General features: G+C 36.0%; 1 protein-coding gene across 1 annotated transcript in view; it reads right to left on the minus strand.

Annotated features, from left to right (window-relative positions):
• The window catches only part of LOC122808847 (otoancorin-like), a 224,916-nt gene extending 207,852 nt beyond the window's left edge, over positions 1-17,064 (minus strand). The window contains exon 1 of the mRNA XM_044079940.1: positions 16,932-17,064. Within this exon, the coding sequence (XP_043935875.1) occupies positions 16,932-16,997 (66 nt within the window). The 5' untranslated portion in view covers positions 16,998-17,064. The remainder of the gene's footprint in view (positions 1-16,931) is intronic.
• Between the last annotated feature and the right edge of the window lie 3,852 nt (positions 17,065-20,916).

A 20,916-nucleotide genomic window follows, 5' to 3' on the forward strand; every position in this document is an offset into this window, starting at 1 on the left:
TTTTTTTTGTTCAGGATTTCAGGACTTCATTAACAAAATCATGAGCAGAGAAGAGAATGAAAGTGGTGATCTATGTTTAATGTTATTAGTTTTTAATAAAGTTATATTTAGTGTCACTAGTTTAATCTTCACTTTTCTTATTCCTTTTACAAAGTCATGGCATTTGTTGGTGCAATCACACTTTTTTTCTGTCTAGTATTCCACAGAGTTAAAAATGTCATCAGTCTGATTTTCTTAAGCTACAAAAAAGTCCATAGCACCTTAATTAAAAGTTTTTGATTAGTTTTATAATTTTGAAGATAAAGCTAAAAGTCTCATAATTTTAAAGAGAATATCCATCATTATTATTTATTACTACATCATTTTATTAGGTACGTTGTTATGAAAGGAATTATCCTTGTTAATTTAAGTTTGGGACTCAGAAAGGCTTACCGTGAGGGACTACCCCACATATGTGGTTGTATGTGTGTGTGTGTGTGTGTGTGTGTGTGTGTTACTCTTGGGGTGCCTTTGTCAATTTGATGCATAGCCCACTAAGGGAAAAAAATTGCGACTCTCATGTCTGACAGTGCTGCTATTAGCTAGACTGCAATTCAGTGATGCACTATCTGTTTCTGAAGTGCATTTTCTCACTGTCATGGTAATTGGTTTCGCTGTGTAGGAAATTACAATGACTGGTGAGACTTTTTCTGACTCCCAAATACAAATTCTGGAATTAATTGCATATCCAATTATATGTTATATATCCTAAGCCTAGAAAGATGTTATAGAATTTTTTTGCAACATGCTCTGTAGGTTAAAAGTTATCATAAAAACAACATGTGCTGTTCACATTTTATCCATTATTTAAAGTAAATTTTATCAAGTCAATTAGGAATTTTAACAGTAATAAAAATAAAGTGGTAGGCAAAGAACTGCTATTTACAATTCTGTTCACAATAATAAATTATCCCCAGATGATGATCAAATAGGTTGAGTTTGGCCATACTTTATGAATATACATTTTTCAATAACAGTGATTAACAATCCAAAAAAATTAAATTATAAATAATATTAAATACAAAGGTGATGAATACAATTTTTATTAATAGTTGCATATATTCAGGGAGATTATAACAAAATGTTTATTTGACATCCTATCTCTTTTATGTAAATTAAGCACTGTATAAATGACATCAGTATAGAAATAAGGTAACACGAGGTCTGTGACATGGCATATTATATAAACTAGTCTATTTAACAGAAGACTGAGGTCATTTTTTTGCACTATACACTTGGCTCTTTAAAAAGGCGGTGTCACAAAAGTCTTATGCCAGACACAAGGAGAAAAGTGCCAAGGCCCACTGTAGCCATCTATGTGGTGGCCATTGACAGAAGGTAGCATCCAAATACTATCTCTGCTGATGCGCACCCTACCTAACTCTTGAAGGTGGTGATAGCTGTAGTTCAAGGGTTGGGCATACCTCAACAGAACATGGAGCAAGATCTGTACACCAGCCTTCTGCTTCTCAGTCCTGCATGTAAGTGAGGAATGAAGTGAATGACCCCAGGGTACTACATAAGCTATTCAAGGGATGGCGACTATTACAATCACGTCACAGGCTGAGATACACTGAGGATGATGTATGCTGGGAAGGTAGTCTCAGTTTATCTGCTGTACTGTTGTGCTACTCAGGATTTAGTTTACTGTCACCATAAGGCCTTTCTGAGTATTCATAGTGCCCTTTCGCACCAAATAAAGGATTACTTAAAGTTAGATAAAGTGAAGATTATAAAACCAAAGAAGAACACAGCCCAAAGTGCAGAAAAAAGAAATGATTCTGGTAATTGTTATGGCTTTAAATATGCTTGGTGTAGCTTGGGAACTTTAGTTCTAATGAAGTCTTATACATTTCATGTACAAAAGGGCTCAACTTATTGTATTAAAATTTTTTTTTTGTTTTAATACATCTTTCAGTGGAGGTTTTATGTTTAAGGTGGCCTGTGTAACTTAGTGCGTCGTTGAAGTGCAGTCTCTTTGGTTAAAGTGAAGATTACAACCTAGCACCATTATCCCGTCCCACCAAAAGGTTTCACCCACAGTGATATATATATATATATATATATATATATATATATATATATATATATATACATAGATATATATATATATATACACACACACACACACACACACACACACACACACATATATATATATATATATATATATATATATATATGGTCCCATTTACATGGTCGACTTTTCAGAAAATTGACTTTCATATGGCCAAGACCATATGATCGACTTTCGAAAAGCCGGCCATGGGGAACCGCTATCTCCGTACAATGCAGAATGGGAAAATGTCCTTCTTCCGCACTGTAGTGCGATCTCGAAGTTGGCATATTTAAGTTACGGGGGGGGGGGTGCAGTGGGGCTTTCCCTCCCTGCTAACAGTTGAAAGGTAAGTGTTTGTTGTGTGTTTTTTGTTTATTTTACATGGTCGGCTTTTCGAAAGTCGATCATATGGTCTTGGCCATATGAAAGTCGACTTTCTGAACAGTCAACCATGCAAAGTAGACCCATATATTCACTACTTTATTCCTCAAACCATCTTCTGTTCCTTTTTCCCAGTCTAGTATATGGCTCAGATTCTATTATTACTAATTCTTAATAGTTCACGTAATACATTTATTTTTTGTATATTTACCTATGCCCTTGAAATATAAACACCCATTTTAGTCGTAAGTATCTGGCATTTAATGCCCTTATCCTAAATGCTACAAAGGAAAGAGAAATACAGTATGCTATTAAGAAGCATTTATGAATCAGTTACATTTTTCAGTTTTGCCAGGATTAATTTACTAATTTTTCCATTTGCAGATATTCCATTACTGTCCCCTCCTATTTTGGTCTAGAATTTTGGCATATTAATACCTAGGCTATGGTTAAAATAAGACAGTAGTTAAAGGCCTATATACTCCTATATACTATAACAGTGAATACACGTAGCAATAAAAAAAATCATCCAATCTGAAGTCTGGCCTGCACAACATAATCTAGATAGAGTATAAGTCTCAAAATACTGATTTAAATCAGATAATGCACTTTCACTCTGTGCAGCACAATATTACCATGCCTTTCACAGTCAAATATCAGCAAAATAGTTGGTTTTGTCTTCCCGCTGTTAATTTCCAAGAAGACAGAGTGCATAAATGTGGCAATATCTCTTACTTAAACTAATCGTGAAGCAAAATGACTTGTCTGTGAGTGGCCTTAACCTAAAAGTTGCAGTAGGGTGTAGCTTTCCCCCTGCTACTACTTAAAGTAGAAAAGCTATCACTGAAACTACATCTCTTAATTTTAAAACAGATGTGACAGCCTTTGCAATTTGAAGACCCGGTGATGCATAAAAGTAAAAGATACACTAAATGACAGTTTCAATATGTATTCTTTTAAATAAATTGTCATTATAACCTTTAGATTAAAGTCAGGGTCTGGGGAACCCACAGCACATGATTAAATTATTATTATAAGTCATAAATATTTTCTGTCAGTACAACAATATTGTCATCGACTATCCAGTAGTCTTTTCATTAGTAAACCAGAAAACAAGCTCCCAGATCCAGAATTAACTTATAGTGATTTTATGAAACACTACTTCCATTCCTTATTCCTGTAGCTTATACACAGAATTATTATTATATCCTTAAACTAGAGGACACCAATACTGTATTATTTTTTGTAAATAATCTCAATCAACTCCAATACAAATATTTTCTAATCACCACTACAAGGCTTAAGCATCAAAATGTAAAATAGTTATCTTCAAGACATCTTTGGAAAGCGTGGTGCTCATACAGGCAAAGTGCTTTGCTGATGATCATAATAAGATATCAAACTTATACTACTTAAAGAATCCACAGAAAACGTAGAACAGCTAAGGAAGATTTCCTTAAGAATGCAAATCTTTCAATAATTCAAAGAATGTTTGAAGCAAGATAAACAGGAAGAAATAAAAGTAAACCAGGAAAGTTATTTGCAATGTAAGTGGTAAGCCTTGCTCAAACTCCAAAACTTAACTCAATACTTTCCAAACAACTCTAATGCACAAGTCTGGAAGTTTCACTTAGTACTTGGACAATGAATTAGATTTCACCCATTTCATTCACTCATCAGTCAGTATCACTTCAAACCACAAACAACCTCATAAAAGACCCCCCCTCCCCCTTCTTGGCATGTCAGGTGCTGATGGACTGTCCACAAGGTTTGTGACATTTTTTTTAATTCTTGTTGCTTATGTTTTTAATTCTGCAACCTTTTTGTTATTGTGGCTGAGATCTGCACTACTTACAAGCATGTCGCAATTATTCCTCTTCTAAAAAGTGCACTCAATGACACAGTAACTGGTTACAGATTCATTTCTTTACCTTCAGCTTTAGGTAAGACTGGAAAAGGTGACTTTAGCTGAACTCCATTTGTGCAATAAGTGTCACAGAATATAGGTATAGGAAAGGACCATGCTAACATAGACAGCAGCTTCCATATTAGATTGTGTGGTGTTCATTGACCTAAGCAAGGCATTTGACTTTGTTTTGCAACCTCTTCTGTTCAATGAATTGGCAGAACATGACTTAAACAGTAAGCTTATCAAATGGCTTGCTAACTGCTTTAATGACAGGCTATGCAGAGTCCTGGAAAACAAAACACCTTATTCAGCAAATACAATATCCAAAGGAGTGCCAGACGGCACTATTCTAGATGCCCTGTTACCCCCTTGGTCATAAATTCCATCCTATTCCACAGCATCCATTTCTGAGGATTGCTTCTTGGCATTAACATGTTCCTTTATATGACAGATCAATCAGTGGTAACTTCCTCAGAGATGACCATTCCTCTGCTTATAGCTGTCTTATAGGAAATGTCCTAGAAGTGCATTTTGTCAACAAGTACATCTATACTATTTGATACACCCACCACATTATGAAAAGCTCCAAAAGTTGAGGCATGCTTTCACATGCAGGAACATGTTTAGGAAAAATAAACTTTATTAAACACCTGTTGGTATGTTTGGAGAAATAGCTATCTTTTACTGTGCTTAGGGATAAGACCCAGTAACATATTTCAGCAATGTTACAAACTTATAACTTGCATCCATGTTCCTAACAGCTCTTCTAGAAGAAGAATGTATAGTGCATGGAACACTGCAATTATGGTGCAAAAGTGGGAAAAGATAATCTTGGTAAGCATCTCTTTGACATCAGAAATGTATTTAACAATCTTTTGTTAAGCATCTGTAAGTACTCAAAAGGCAAAAAGGTGTGAGGCAAAACAACGGCACTATATAGCTATTTCAAACAGTCCATTTAATGAAACAAAAACACAGAAAAATGTAAGCACTTTCACAGTGTAACCCCATGCTTCTTTAGACGTATCTACAGAGAACTCAAACGCTTCTATTTAAACACACCAATTGTAAATAACACCCAATTAATTCAATGGCGTGTTTTGCATCTGTAAGTACTGTTAAATTCTAGTTTAGTGCTAAAGCAGCAAGAAGCTAAAACAGCATTAAAAGCTGTTTGATACTTCGCTCTGCCATACTTTTAAACATAAATTGTAGTTTGTACTACTATACTTTTGTTTTGTGTAACTGGTAGTACATGGAGCAGATAGCTCATATACACTGCAAAGAATTATGACTGGCTCCTCTCTTGAAGTAAATTTCTTGATATCAGTGTATATAATACATAACAAGCTGGTATTAATGAGCACTGTCTACTTATACTAAAGAAAGTAGACTTCATGATTTCATTTCTAGATATAGTTAACAAAGCTAGGGACTCAGGACACATTGTATCTGCCCTTTTTTTAGATTTGTCAAAAGCATTTGACACCATCTCTCATTCACTCCTCTTATCTCAGCTATCAAACATAGGATTATCTCCCCATGCCATCAACTGGTTCCACAGCTACCTCTCTAACAGAGAACATGCTGTCAGGTGGCACAACTCTATTTCCACCTTCCTTCGCAACCCTACAGGAGTCTCTCAAGGTTCCATCTAAGGCCCTCTGTGTTTTAATATTTTCATCAATAATCTCCATCTGGCCATCCCATACAGCTCCCTTGTCCAATACACAGGCCACTCAACCATTGTCTGCTCTGCACCCAATGAAACTCTCCTTTATCAAAACACTCAAGCAGCATTTTCCTCTGTGGAGACATGGCTCCACACCAACCATCTCTCTCTTAACCTTTAAAAAAACTAAACTTATGATTTTCACACCCAGTGCTACAATAATTGAGCTAGTAGCCCACACCAAATTGCTAGGACTAATAATAAATGAAAACCTCAAATTTGATTTACATATTCAAAACAGCATCTCCAAGACCCATAAGAAATTAAGGTTTCTTTATAGGAGTAGTAAGTACCTCTCCCTCTCATCTAAACTAACTCTAGCACAAGCATACCTGCTCTCTTCTCTAACCTCTGGTGCTCTACTGTTAACCAATCTCCAGTCATCCCTACAGTCAAAATTAGAAATCTGCTATGCTATGACAAAATTACTAAATTCACTACAAACACCAATAACTCTACTCATCATTGCATTGCTCTAAAAAAGTTACAATGGCCTGAGTTTCCCCATTACTTACTATCCCTCCAGCTCATAATTACTCACAAACTCAGTTGTAAACCACAACTTTGCCCTGCACTAAACTCACTACTCTCCCTTTATAACCCCACTAGGCCACTTCGATCTGAACAACAGCAGCTTTTTCAAGTCCATAAACCCAGGTTACCCATAGGACAGCTACTTTACTCATGGACCAGGGCCAAAAAATGGAATTCCCTGCCTACAGTCATCCGCACGCTACATAATCCTTGCAACTTTAAAACTGCCCTTCATAACCACTTCCTCTCTAATTGGATCTGTAGCTGCTCTGTTTCCTCCTCCACCATTACTTAATCTGTTACTACTGAACTTACCCAGTCCTTCTCTATGCCCAGCCTATATTCTTTTTTATTCTTATCTTCTCCACTAATTGAATCCTACCATCTACCACACTCCCTCCTGAAGCTACCTCTACAATCCAACCATCCTACCTCTCCTAGAGTACTACTACCTTCTATGTTTTCTTCACTAACATATACCACATTCATTTTATAGTCAATTTTTTCCTATATCTGACTATGCCTTATGGATATTACTCAAACCAATTTTTCATTATTGTAAATATTGTACCTGTTCACCAGTAATTATAATAGTTCTGCACCTATTTGTTTACTTTGTATAAATCTCAAGAAAATGCATTATATGTAATTATTGTATAGTGTCTTAGAATCTATTATGTTTTCACTTATATATATCTTGGAGCTTTTCTCCCTGGGCCTCCACCGAAAATGGTCTTTCCATTGCTCAGTGGACTTTCCCGGTAATCAAATGCCAATAAATAAATAAATAAATAAATAAGTGGACCATGTGTTTAGACTCTCTTGTAGTTGTTTTCTGATTTTTCTGTGATGTAATAATCTTACCTTTCTTTACTTCACTGATGATGTGAGGTAGTGCCAGCTATGCCAGAGAGAGTAGGGCAGTGCATGTGTAACATATGTCAGCATAGCTAGCTGGAGTTTTGTAAAGAATTTTATGTCATTTGCATATCAAACTGATTTGCACAGATGCTTGTGGTAAAAATGTATTTGTAAAGCTGCTTGTGTTAAAAATGTACCATCAGTGGGTCCTGCTGGACAGAAAAAAAATATACATGTATATCATGATGTATTGTGGCAACTGCTGAAATGTATACATGTTAACAGAGAATGCTGGAAAGGAAGGGGTTAAGCTCAGCCCAGTTTACCTTAAGAAAAATAGCTTGAAATTAAATGACTTGCTTTAGGTCATAAAGATTTTATCTCACAGGCCTGAATGCAGGTCTGGGATTGTCCTAAGTGGTGAATTAAGTGCTACCCTGGGCTGACAGAGAATGTCTGGTTAGTCTCTAAAAGAAGGATGAAAGTATTGGAATTGTTTTACATTCTCCAGATGCCTTAGCAAAGCTCTAGGTGTGTACCATAACACATCTGTGCTAGATTCTGGTTCAGCTTCTACTCAGTTGGTTAATGTGGGAACCACAGTGTCAGGTGACCAGATGTGATGTCATTCTATAGCAGCACTGAGATTGCATTTTGATATTAGTGAGAGATGCAATAGTGACACTCAGCACTCTGCCTTGGACCTGACAACAAGACCACTCAACTACTTCACCTTGCCTTGCTCTAGCCAGTTAGTAGGGAACAGTAATTCTGCAGTCCGTTAGGAAAATATAGTGAGATTAGTTAAATATTGTTTTTCTGTATCTGTCTGAATCTTTCCAGCTATGTTGTTTTTCATATTTCCTTTGAATTGAAACTCTGGTCTTAACTGTAAATAAATATTCAGTATGTTCATGTTTTCTGTTTATTATTTATTATTAAATATATCTTTACCTTTCACTGTGGCTGGTCTTTTAGAAAATAGTTTAACCTTTGACAGGAATTGCATTTATTTGGTGGCACTGTGGGCTTCATGCTCCTGAAAGTCTTGTCGCTTGGAAACACTACCATTTGTATAAGTATTAATTTTATTGAGAGCAATTGGGTACCCTTGTAAGAGCCTTAAAGTAGCTGGCTTCTAGTAGTGAATATACCTTATATTCTGGGTGAAGGTGGTATAGCAGGTAAATCTGTGCCAGCCTTTCCCAGATGTGTGTGTGTGTGTGTGTGTGTGTGTGTGTGTGTGTGTGTGTGTGTGTGTCTGCGTGCGTGTGTGTCTGTGAAAATCAAATCTCAAAGAGTGTGTGTGTCAGCTACTTGGAACAGGGACACAGGCACTTATTTGGGGCCTGGAGAGAAAAACCCAGCCCTAGGACTGGGTGTGCTCCTTGTGTGCTCTTAAGAGAAACTGTGCTTGGTGCAGAGAGCTGCATCTAAAATACTGTGAATATCCAGTTTTTTTTCTAAGTGAACGTTCTCCACCAGTGTCAGTGGTGAAGATTCAGGCTCCTTAATTACTCGCCCAGAGGAGAGACGTCACAACTCCACTATGTATTTAACATGCCAAATGTTACTTGATAGTCTAAGATAACTGATGTACACATCAATAAGAAGGGGCATAGACACAAACCATGCAGAAATCCAAGATTTACTTTATTACCCTTATTATTATTTTCTCTTATATTAACAGCTCATTTTTTTAAGTCATCCTGTTTCCTATGTAGCTTAATACCTTGCTATATAAACTTCAAACCTTATGTTTATCAAACAGTAATATTTGACATCTAGTATCAAATGCTCTGTTGTTATTTATGGTTTCTGCTCTTACTTAAAAGACTTTATCCATGGTCATTGATCTGTTGTTTTGAAAGGAAAGTAATTTGTCAAGTTGGATAGGTATTTGCTATATGCATTTTGAAAGATTTTTTTTTGGCTAAAGTGTTTTTAATTTTGTCGAAAATGATGCTTCTCACACATTTAACAGGTATCTAATAGACTGATAAGCCCACATGGACAATCAATAAATCCCTGCACTGATTTGAGAGTATATAATTGTCATAACTTTTACTGGGAACTAGGATAACTTCAGCTGAAAGGCCATATAAATGATTATTAGTTATGAAATCAGCACCTGTTGCTGATTTAGTTTTTAATATTTTAATGTCCATTCTGTTTTTCTATAGCTACAATATATACTAAAGGAAGCATACTGTCTTTGCACAACTGATTAATGTTCAGAACATCATCACTGAAAGTTGCCAGTGTCTTCTAATGGCAGTTAGATATGGAGAAAATCAAGAAGGTGTGTTTTTTCCACCTTTTTCCTTTCTTTGAGTTTGTGCCGTCTCACAGGATATATATACATATATATATATATATATATATATATATATATATATATATATATATATATGTGTGTGTGTGTGTGTGTGTGTGTGTATATATGTATGTATATATATATATATATATATATATATATATATATATATATATATATATATGTATGTATACACACACACACACACACACACACACACACACATATATATATATATATGTGTGTGTGTGTGTGTGTGTGTGTGTGTGTGTGTATATATATCTATACATATATAAATATATACCGACCAGTCACGAGTGGAGTCCCACAGGGTTTGGTCCTGGGACCTCTTCTGTTTGGTATCTACTTCTCTGAAGTCCAGGCTAACACAAAGGGTCTCAGGCTGACAAGTTCACAGACGATTCAAGTTGGGAGCTATTATTAACTCCCCAAGTGATGTTGACATCCTACAGAAAGGCCTCACTGAGACCAACAACTGGTGTCAGAACCATGGCCTTAAGCTCAATGCCAAAAAATGTATTGTCATCCTCTTTGGCCAAAACCTGGTTCCCATGAATTACCACATCGATGGTAGTCCACTGAACACAGAAGGTGTTATAAGAGATCTGGGAGCACAGGTTGACAGCAGCCTCTCTTTTGACCACCACATTGTCACTGTGGTCAGAAAGTCCTTCTATGTGGCACATCTCATTACTAAGGGTTTTGCATGCAGGAAGAAAGAGGTCATTGTCTCCCTGTACTCTTCCCTCATTAGGCCAGTCATTGACTACAATGATCCATTTGGCATGTACCTCACTAGACACCTGCAACAACTAGAGAGGACACAAAAGTACCTCACAAAGAGGATCCTAGGTCTTAAACACTTGTCATATATGGACAGACTAAAAAAACTCCAACTATTCTCTGTCTCATATCGCCTACTTAGAGGCGATCTCTGCTTGACATACAAAGCCATGTCTGATCCAGCTCTGTTAGAAATGCTACATCTAAAGAAATCCCAATCCCTCCACACCACAGAGAGAAACCTTGATGAGTGGACGGGAAATAGAAAATTCACCCCAGGGATCACTCCAGTGGCTCTACTGGACAGAGCCGCTAGAAATTAAGGTCGGGTGGCACGATGCCAGGGTAATCCTATGGGTAAGCTTGCAAAGACTCTGGGCCATTAGCCTAGTAAACACCTATGAACCTATATATATATATATATATATATATATATATATATATATATATTTATATATACAAAATGAACAAGAATAAAAACACTGTGATGCAGCAGAAATAAAATCCACAGTTTAATATCTCTAGAAAAACTGTGGTAAGTGTATTCATTGTCTGTGTCAGCTTCATTAGACTATAAAACAAGTTACAAAAATTCCAGATAAATATCCCCAAGCCATTCAGATTCCACCAATAAGCACATTACTTTCTGGTCATGTGTACCCTCTTAATTACTAAATATTTACTTCTAGCATTAAGAGCTTGTCTTAAAGAGACCTTACAGTTTAAACCCTTGCATTTATCTGATAACGCTCCCTGCTCTCAGTTTTATTAGAGGTGTCACCCAACCTCTGATCTTCTGGTATATTATCAATTACCATAAAGCTAAAATTATGTTTGCTGTTGGTATCTATAACATGTTTATCTCATTCTTCTCATCTGACTGTCTAATACATCTAACGTGGTCTCTGACCCTTTCCATCAATGTTCTGTTCATCTTGCCAATATAAAAGCTATAGCAAGTATTACACTGGGCTAAGTAGACTAAATTCTTAGTCTGACAACTAGCTACCATGTCAAACCTATACACTTTTTTTTTACATTTTGTAGGGGGCAAATCTGCTGCATCTCCCCATGTGGAGGGCTGCACCCCTCCACACCTCCTGCAAGTATACCAACTCCGAGATTGCATTACATTGAGGAAAATAGTAAATTTCCCAAAGCTCACTGTACGGCGATCTCCATTCAAAAGCTTTGAGTTTTCAGAAATTTGATTATATTGTCTCGCTGATATGAATTTCAAGTTTCTGAAAACTCGATCAACTGATAGGGCTATATATATATATATATATATATATATATATATATATATATATATATATATACAAATATAGTTTGTGGGTGTGGAAGCTTGCCCTCCACACTCAGGGTTCATGGGTGAGGCTTGTCCCTCATGCAAAAAAACGTTTTTCTGTTATGTGACCTTGGGATTGTCACTGTCTTGAACAGCAGTCTCTCTAGGTTTTAGGTATTCTGGGGTCAAATGATCTTGTGTCAGTTAATTGAGACATAATTTTGCATACTTAACCCATACACTTCTGATGGCTAAACTTGTTCAAAATTGTTAAAAAATGGTATACTACCATTAAGTAACTATGAATTTTCAGTTATTTTTCTTTCTGTCAAAGGCTTCCTATTGTTCAAAGACCTTTTTATTAGAATTGCCATTTGATCTCATTTCTTTATAGTACCATAAAAAATACCTTTTATTCACTTCATTATGAGAGTGAGATTACTCTCAGTTCTGATCCTACATTTTTTTTAATTTCTGTCTTAACCAAACAGCCTAGATCATTGTACACAATTTGGTCTGAGTTATTCTCTGTTAATTTTAACACTTCTGTAACCTATTTTTATTTAATAACCACTGTATTTTAAATTAGTGTCTACTTTTCTAAGTGCACACTGATTTCTAATAATTTTAGAATTTATAGCTTCCCAAGTATTTTCTGTTCTGTGTATTAGCTCAGAACTGTTCTGCTTCCAGGTCTTAAGTAGAGTGTAACCAGAGAAAGTTAGCTTCCTTGCCATTGTAGCAGTTACTTGATTTTGCAGTAAAAATTTTCATATGGGTGAGTTGTTAGATTATTGATGCATTTTTATTAATTGTCAGTTTTAAACAGAGTGTTGGAGGATAGATAACTCAATAATGCCAAAAAGCTGCCATCTCCCTGGGCCTCCACCGAAAATGGTCTTTCCATTGCTCAGTGGACTTTCCCGGTAATCAAATGCCAATAAATAAATAAAATAATAAAATAAATAAGTGGACCATGACTGACTTCTCTCTGTTTGTTGTTTTTTCTTTTCTGTGATGTAATAATCTTACCTTTCTTTACTTCACTGATGATGTGAGGTAAGCTGGAGGGAGAAAGCTCTGATTGCAGTGCAGATAATCTGGATCAGTAGTGATCCAGACACTGAGAAGGCCTGGCAGGGAGGATGGTGCTGAGCAATCAATGCTGGTATACCCGTTTTGAGGGAAGGGGGGTAAGGAGGATCTGTCTCCTGCACTGCAAACATTGACATCAAATGAAAAGGACATGTATGGCATTCATTGTCATATGGACTGTGGATATGCACATGGTTCTACATGAGCAGGAAGAAGCATATGCACAAAGGATAAGCAGGCCTTCACTTTGGTGGGTACTCATATCTGCTATTGGGGGTGCCGAGGCTACCAAAGGAGAAAAATGTATATTTCGCTCCCTGGATAACCATGCTCCCTCACCCCAAGTAGGAGCAAATGGGTGATCTTTATTAAACAGCATAATACAGCATTACTTCTAGTCACAAGAGGAATTTTCCTTTCTGGGCATTTCCATATTTTGGCATATGAGCTTCCTGGGGTCATATTTTTCATACACCCATTTAGAAGGAGTTAAATTGCAAAGTTCAATATATTTTTGATATCTGGTAAAGCCAAGACTTCTTTAAGAACCTTTCTCCAATCAAGATGTGTAGGTTCTGGAAGATTTATAATTTCCTAGCATAAATCTTGATTTTGATGGCTGGTTATAAGAACTACTGCTTACAACCCTTTGTAACAGGTGTCAGTCCTATAATTGTAATTGTTTGCTTTGCATATGTTGCCAGACTTCATCCAATGGTCTTAGAGTTTGCAATAAAGAGAAAAATGTCAGCCAAGTACACTGCACCCTAGACTGCTATTTACTATAAAATGTTCTTAATTGTAGCAAAGTCATTATATAGTAAAAGGTAATTGTTATTTAGAAACATAGATGTTGACTAGACACATTAATCAGTGTGTCTGTTGTAAGCTGAGGTTTACTTACAGAAGTAAGTCCAGCTTCAAAATAGCAGAGTGAACAGAAAGCATAATGTAAACAACACTCAGGGTACTACAGGTGCTGAAGTGTTAGCAGCTTGCAACGTGCTTGCTCTCTTCCATTTGCTCAAAAATGCAAGTGCTGGAACTTCCACTAGCCTTTCCAACACCTGACTGTACCAGAACCTAAACACTAACCCTAAAAACTCCTACTCAGTTCCCACCCTGAGTCCTGCCTCCCTTACCCTAAACCTCTGCACCACTTTCTGATTGTTCCCTAAACGTAAAATTCCCTTCTGACTCCCTAAACCTAAAGCTCTCATCTAAAATCCCATTCCTGCTCCCTACGATGTTAATCCCCCTCCTGCTCCCTCTCCACAACTGCTTGCCTGAACTCATATTTGAATTCAAGCTTGAGCAGCAGCCGAAACAAACTACAAGGATTTCAAGACCCCTGGCTTTGAGACAGTGGCTTTTGAGTGCTTGGGACTCTAGTGCCTATAGTGTTTCCAAAAAAAAGGAGGATACAGTTTCAAATGGTTTACTATCATAAATTCGAAAATCAGAACAAAACCTGTCTGCATTTTCGAATTTATACATTGGAAATGAACATTTCCGAATTCTCCTAATGTCGAAAACAGCTGTGTATTGTCGAAAATGTCGCTAGCGACATTTTCGGCAATACACAGCACTCCCACCCGGCCCGTAACTACCTACTTAACTAGCCTAAACACACAGTTATGCAGGGGGGCTGTGCCCCCACTTCTGTGGGGGGCTACACCCCCACACCCCCCAACTTAATATTCCAACTCCGAGATCGCACTACAGTGAGGAAAGGGATGTATTTCCCTAACCGCACTGTACCGCGATCCCCTCACATGAGCGAATGTTAGAATTGCGAATGCACAGTCCATTCGCCATGGTAATGTTCGCTCACATCACCTGCCGAAATATGAAGTATTCGAACATCTGTTGTTCGAATACTTCATAGCCGTGCAAGTGCACGTAGGCATTGTGATAGTAAACCGTTTCAAATACATGGACATTATAGAAAGAACTTAAATAAAAATCCCACACACTCAGAACTAAATAGAAAGAAACTGAAAGATATGCAACTTAGCCAACCTGATCTGTAATCTGCATTCTTGTCACAGACATCAACAGTTTCAGATCCAGAAAGCAGAGAAAATACTACAAGAAGCAGTGATAAAAGTAAAAGCATTCCTGACACATAAAGATTACAGCAATGTAAAAAACAGGTAAACCAAACATGAAATGCTTGGCTCAAATAACAGAACCCTTGCTGTTGATCACATTGCTCTCAGTGCAATCTGTGAATACCATAATACCAGTTTTGTATCCATATGCAGTACAGACAGCAATAATAACACAAAATGAAAGTAGCAGAAAAAGAAATATCACTTAAAGCATAAATGCAACACATCCATGTACATAAAGCAGCAGTAAAAGTTTGCAGAATACACAGCTGTTGTGTCTTTCGGCTTATCCCGGTTAGGGGTCATCACAGCAGAACTCTGGTCCGGTAATGTTTGTTAGTGGATTTTTACATGCTGAGTTACCAGCCCTGATGCACAACCTTCAACAAAAGCACGCCCATTCACGCATGCCTCCACACAGAAGATGCTCTAGCTGAGAATGGAATGCAACAACGTCTTGCTGTGAGGCGACAACGCTACCGCAGCACCACTACTGCGGGTTAGCAGAATACACAGCTAAACACATAAATATTAAAATAAATGCAACAACACAACTACACAATATTACATAAAACTAATATATTTGTGTAATAGCAATAAGGCATAGCTGGGTATGGAAAATCATGGTTTAATCATGGTTGGCTTCGTCTTCTTGAACAAATCAAGTGAACTGTGAGGAAGCCAAACATTATTTACACCCAGCCACAGGCTACTGCCATGATATAGTGGGATTTAAGTACACTTTTCCACATAGTGTGCTCCATTCAATACTGTCACAAAGCAAGGTTATAGAATAATTGTTCATTTCTTAAATAAAATACTTTCATTTTTTAAATCAGAGCTAGAATGTAGATTAATTACAAACGGTGTAAGTCTTTATATTTTTATATTTAATAATCAGGAGACCTGCATGTCTTTGTAAATTATTTCTGGATCACTGTTACAGAATGTATTTCTTATTATGGCTACTTTGATGTTTGTGAGTTTCACAATTATAATGTGTATCTTTAAAGCCATTAATCTGGTGGCATTGTTTAAATTCTTATGCATATAATTTTTAAGGCCCAAAATAGCAATTGTGATATTCTTACAACTTAAAATATTGTACACAGCTTCCTTTCTAGTTATTGAATAAAACTTTTCACATCTGAAGTTATTAATTTTTATGAGACTTGCTACTTTTCATTCAATAAACCCAGCTCTGCCTTTTCAAGTTTTATTAAGAATGAATAAAATTCCAGTAAGACAAAGAACCAGAAATGAAAGGCATCAGTATTAGCCTTCTTCTGCTCCCCTCACCAAAGTTCAGAGAACAATTTAAACTTTTCAGAATGACAGATCAGTCATCCTCCAATTACTAGAGCAGCAATTTGCATATCAAACATCATTTTAGACAACATCTCAACTTATTTCAGGCATTATTTTATAAAGACCCTCAACGTGCTCACCATTTCTTCTTCATTTTAATTCTTAGGTGGAACTTCTCCGTGGCTATATAGAGGTGGTGGACCAACAGAAATTACAGGCTGGGATATTGGGTGGTGTGCATATATTGTTTGAACTGAACTGAAACCTGCACATTGTCTTTTTCTCAGCATGTATAAAGAATTAATCAAAAGCTCAAATATTTCTGAAGAGAGCATGTGATCGCTAACTGAGGCCATGTGCTATAGATGCAGAGTAATAGACATGGCTGAGGTAAGTAACTTAGTATATGGAAGAGACTTTCATTTGTGCTTGGATTATACTTGCTTTGGCAAAGCTAATGCAAGGATTTAATTTTACATTTACTTACAAGACATTTCAGTGCCTGTTCACGAATAGCAGGGCGCATCGTTGAACGTTTTGATAGAAGTGTCATATCCACTGAGGAAATCTTTGCTAAGAACACAGAGCACACAGCACTTGGAAGTTTATTTAAGTCAGTGTACCTATGAAGATATGAACAACATTGTTATTTTATAATTGCTTACATATTGTTTGTGTTCTTCCCCTGCAAAACTAATGCACCATGTCAGTAATCATATTACCCAGATATTAAACACTGCAAGCAATCATTGACTTAAACCACTTTGCCATTTATCATATCACTTTGAAGATTAATCAGCAGGGACAATAGCAGTGTTTTCAGTTAAATCCATTTTATTCCATTTCTCATCAGTACTAAAGCATACAGAACAGATAGCCACAACATTTCTTAATACTCAGTTTAGTAAGTGGGTGTTAGTTGTAAAACATTCAAAAATCTTCTATATTATACCCATATGCATACTTGGATCACTAAAACTACACTAAAGACTATAGACCAATAACTTGCTTTCTGACGATGTATAAACTATGTACTGGAATTGATGCCAACAGAGTTTATAGTCATTTAGAAGAAAACTAAGTCATGGCAATAGAACAAAAGGGTAAAAAAAGAAAGTCACATGGAACAGAGGAACATTTGTTGCTAAATAAAGTCATAATGGACAATTGTAAAAAGGGCAAGAATCTAAGATACATTACAGAACAGACAAATCCAAAACGAATAGAAACGTTCAGTTTATTTTAAATAAAACAAAAAAGCTTTCAGGAAACTCCCTTCATCAGTATTCACATCCATTTAAAAAAGACATCATATATACCTTAACAGGTGCAACGTGTGACACAACCTTCCAATAAACTACAAACAACAATTAAGTACTTTCAGAATTTTTTTAAAACCACAACACATAAATATATAAAAAAGAACCACTACTATACTAAAACCCATTCAACTTTTCATTTATACTGCTTCTGTTTATTTATTAAAATAGGTTTAATTGTAACCATATTATTTAATCCAGGTTATTTATCAGCCTCTAACCTGGTAATCCATTTATATTCTGCCATTTCAAGTTTATTATTCAGGTCCCCTCCTCTAAGGTTCTTATACATTATTTCTAACACTTTAATCTTAAAGTCATGCTGAGCGCCCTTGTCTATAATGTGTTTAGCCAATGCATTTGTTGCTACATGCCTTCTTATTTTGGATTTATATTCTATAATTCAATCTTTCAACTGTCTTGGGTACGGTACTGTACGGGACATCTTACTGATGTCGGGTAACCCTCTGTTGGCTAAAACGATGACTGTTAATGACTACTAATAACTTAGATACCTTGTTGATTAAGCTGGAAAGAAAAGTTCAGGCATACAAGAGACTCCAATGGCAGCGGCTAAGCTTTTTGTCTTATTTGTAGCTCAATGTAGTGCCGAGAGGGTTACGAGTGTTAAAAATGCCAGCATACGCAAATGTATATCCTGAACTTTTAAAGAAATGGCAGCAGTTCAATTTAAAATTAAGTGCGGACTATATGGTCATAATGAATTAATTTTTTGCCAATATTGAGAATGAATTAACTGATGAAATTTTTAAACTTGAGAAAGAGATAAGTAATTCTCCTGTGTTTGGTGGATTTTGTACTTTATATCAATAAATGCTTGATGGACTGAACGTGTTTGATAAGTGACTTGAAGCGACTAAACAAAGAAAACTACTTAGAGATATTAATGACTTTAATTTGGGTCACATATTTTCATGGCCCAAAGGTACATATACTGTAAATAATAATAACTTGAATAATCGAATGAGAAAAGAGGCAATGCATGAGTTGGATACATTTAGTGAGGAAAATGAATACTTGACCAATCAACAATCTGTAATAAATGCAACGTCCAATGCTGCTGCAGGGCGGGTAATAAATCAGAATGCCTCAATGACATCATCTCAAACTGTGTATCAGACCAGTGAGGATGCGAGTATTCAAGCAGGGAGAGAGGTAAAAAATCAGTTCTCCAACTCTGCTAGTTCAGCCAATCAGGCTGTTTCATCAGGAACAACGATGCAAGCAACTGCTAGTACCTTCCATAAACTTACAAGTATAGATTCTGGATCAAAGAACAGTGAGATTTTTTCCAAGTTTACAAAACCTGTAATGATAAAATTACCAGAGAAAGTGGAGGTGCGGAAGCAGCAACAATTGTGAGGGAGGTCGCAGCGACTGATAGATTCAAATGGGGTGAAAAGGAAGAACGAGAGCCCTTTACTGTACAACAAGCAAGGACGGAAACAGTAAGAAGTAACTGATAATGTGTTTTAATGAATTTGTCAGACTATAATGTGTCTGAAGATGTAATTAATTTATTTTAGAAAGGGTTGCAGTTTATTCCGACTAAGTCGGATACTATTGTTGATGCACTTACAGATTTATGATTATTTATTACAGATGTGAGCTTAAAGCCTATTTTTAATGATACAATGAATGAATGTATTACTGTATGTAAAAAATCAAGTATATTTATTCCTAATAATTGCCCTATATTAAATGCTTTTATGAATGTATGTGAGCAGGACTTACGTGTATTATATGATGGTGGGATGGGTAGGATTAAAAAGATGTTTAATTTACCATATAAAGAATATAAGGCACTTTCTGAATTAAGCTGTGACAATAGTATAATTATCAAGCAAGCAGATAAAGGTGGTGCCATTGTTCTTTTGAATAAATCCCAATATACTGCTTTAATGAATTAATTTTTACTAGGTGTAACAACTTTTAAGCCGATAAACTTTATTGAAATTAAGAAATGTATTACTGCTATCAATATGTTTATCTATGATCTCTAACTACAGGGTGATATTACGCTTGAACTGTTTAATTATTTTACAGTCTCCTGTCCAGTTATACCAGTAATTTATGGTATTCCAAAATTACATAAGTCTGTAACTAAACCTCCAATGAGACCCATTGTCTCGGGGAGGGAATGGGTGATGGAGCCCTTGTCCATATATGTACAGAATGTGTTAAGTAAATATTTACCATTATGTTCAAGTTATATAAAGGATACTGGCGACTTTTTGACTAAACTATTTAGGTGGTATAGTTAAAGAGATGTGAATGATTTTATTATGGTTACTCTCGAGATTAATTGTCTTTTTACTGTGATTCCCAATGAGTACATACATGAATTTTTATGTAGTAATATAGATATGAATAGTAGAGCTGTAGAGAATATATGTGCTTTAATTGAAATTGTTTTAACTAATAGTGTGTTTTTATTTGCTTGACAACCATTTTTACAAATAGCAGGAGTAGCCATGGGGACACCCATGGCTAATACTTATGCTAATATTGTTTTAAATCATTGGGAATGTCAGTATGTTAGTGGTGTTTCTAACCCCTATAGAGACTATGTGTTATTTTATCAATGTTTTCTAGATGATTGTGTTATGATATGGTGATGTAGTCTACAAAATTTGTCCAACTTGGTAGAATATTTAAATAAAGCAACACCTTTTTTAAAATTTAAAATGAATTATTCAAGTGAAAGTATTACATTCCTTGATGTATTACTTTGTAAGGAAGATGGGCAATTGCAAACATCTGTGTTTAAGAAAGAGATGCAGGGTAATAGGTATACACATGCTAAGATATGCATGCAAAACATGTATTCTATGGTATAGTTAAGGGGCAGTTTTTAAGAATTAGTAGAGTTAATACTGATGAGGCTAAATGTAGGGAGCAAATGTTGGAGCTAGTTGAGGATTTTGTCAATAGAGGGTATAATAAAGATCTAGTTCACAATGTTATGAGGGATGTACTAAATAATAGGTCAACTATAGCACATCCATTTTCTGGTGAAGTAATGTTCGGGGATCTACCAACTAAAGTGGATTGTCCTAAAGATAATATTATTAGATATGTTACCACTTATAATAGTATGACCAGACAGGTAGAAAATATTATTCAAAAAAA

The sequence above is a fragment of the Protopterus annectens genome, chromosome 8.part0, assembly GCF_019279795.1.
Source record: "Protopterus annectens isolate FY-2018-M chromosome 8.part0, PAN1.0, whole genome shotgun sequence".
Lineage (NCBI taxonomy): Eukaryota > Metazoa > Chordata > Ceratodontiformes > Protopteridae > Protopterus > Protopterus annectens.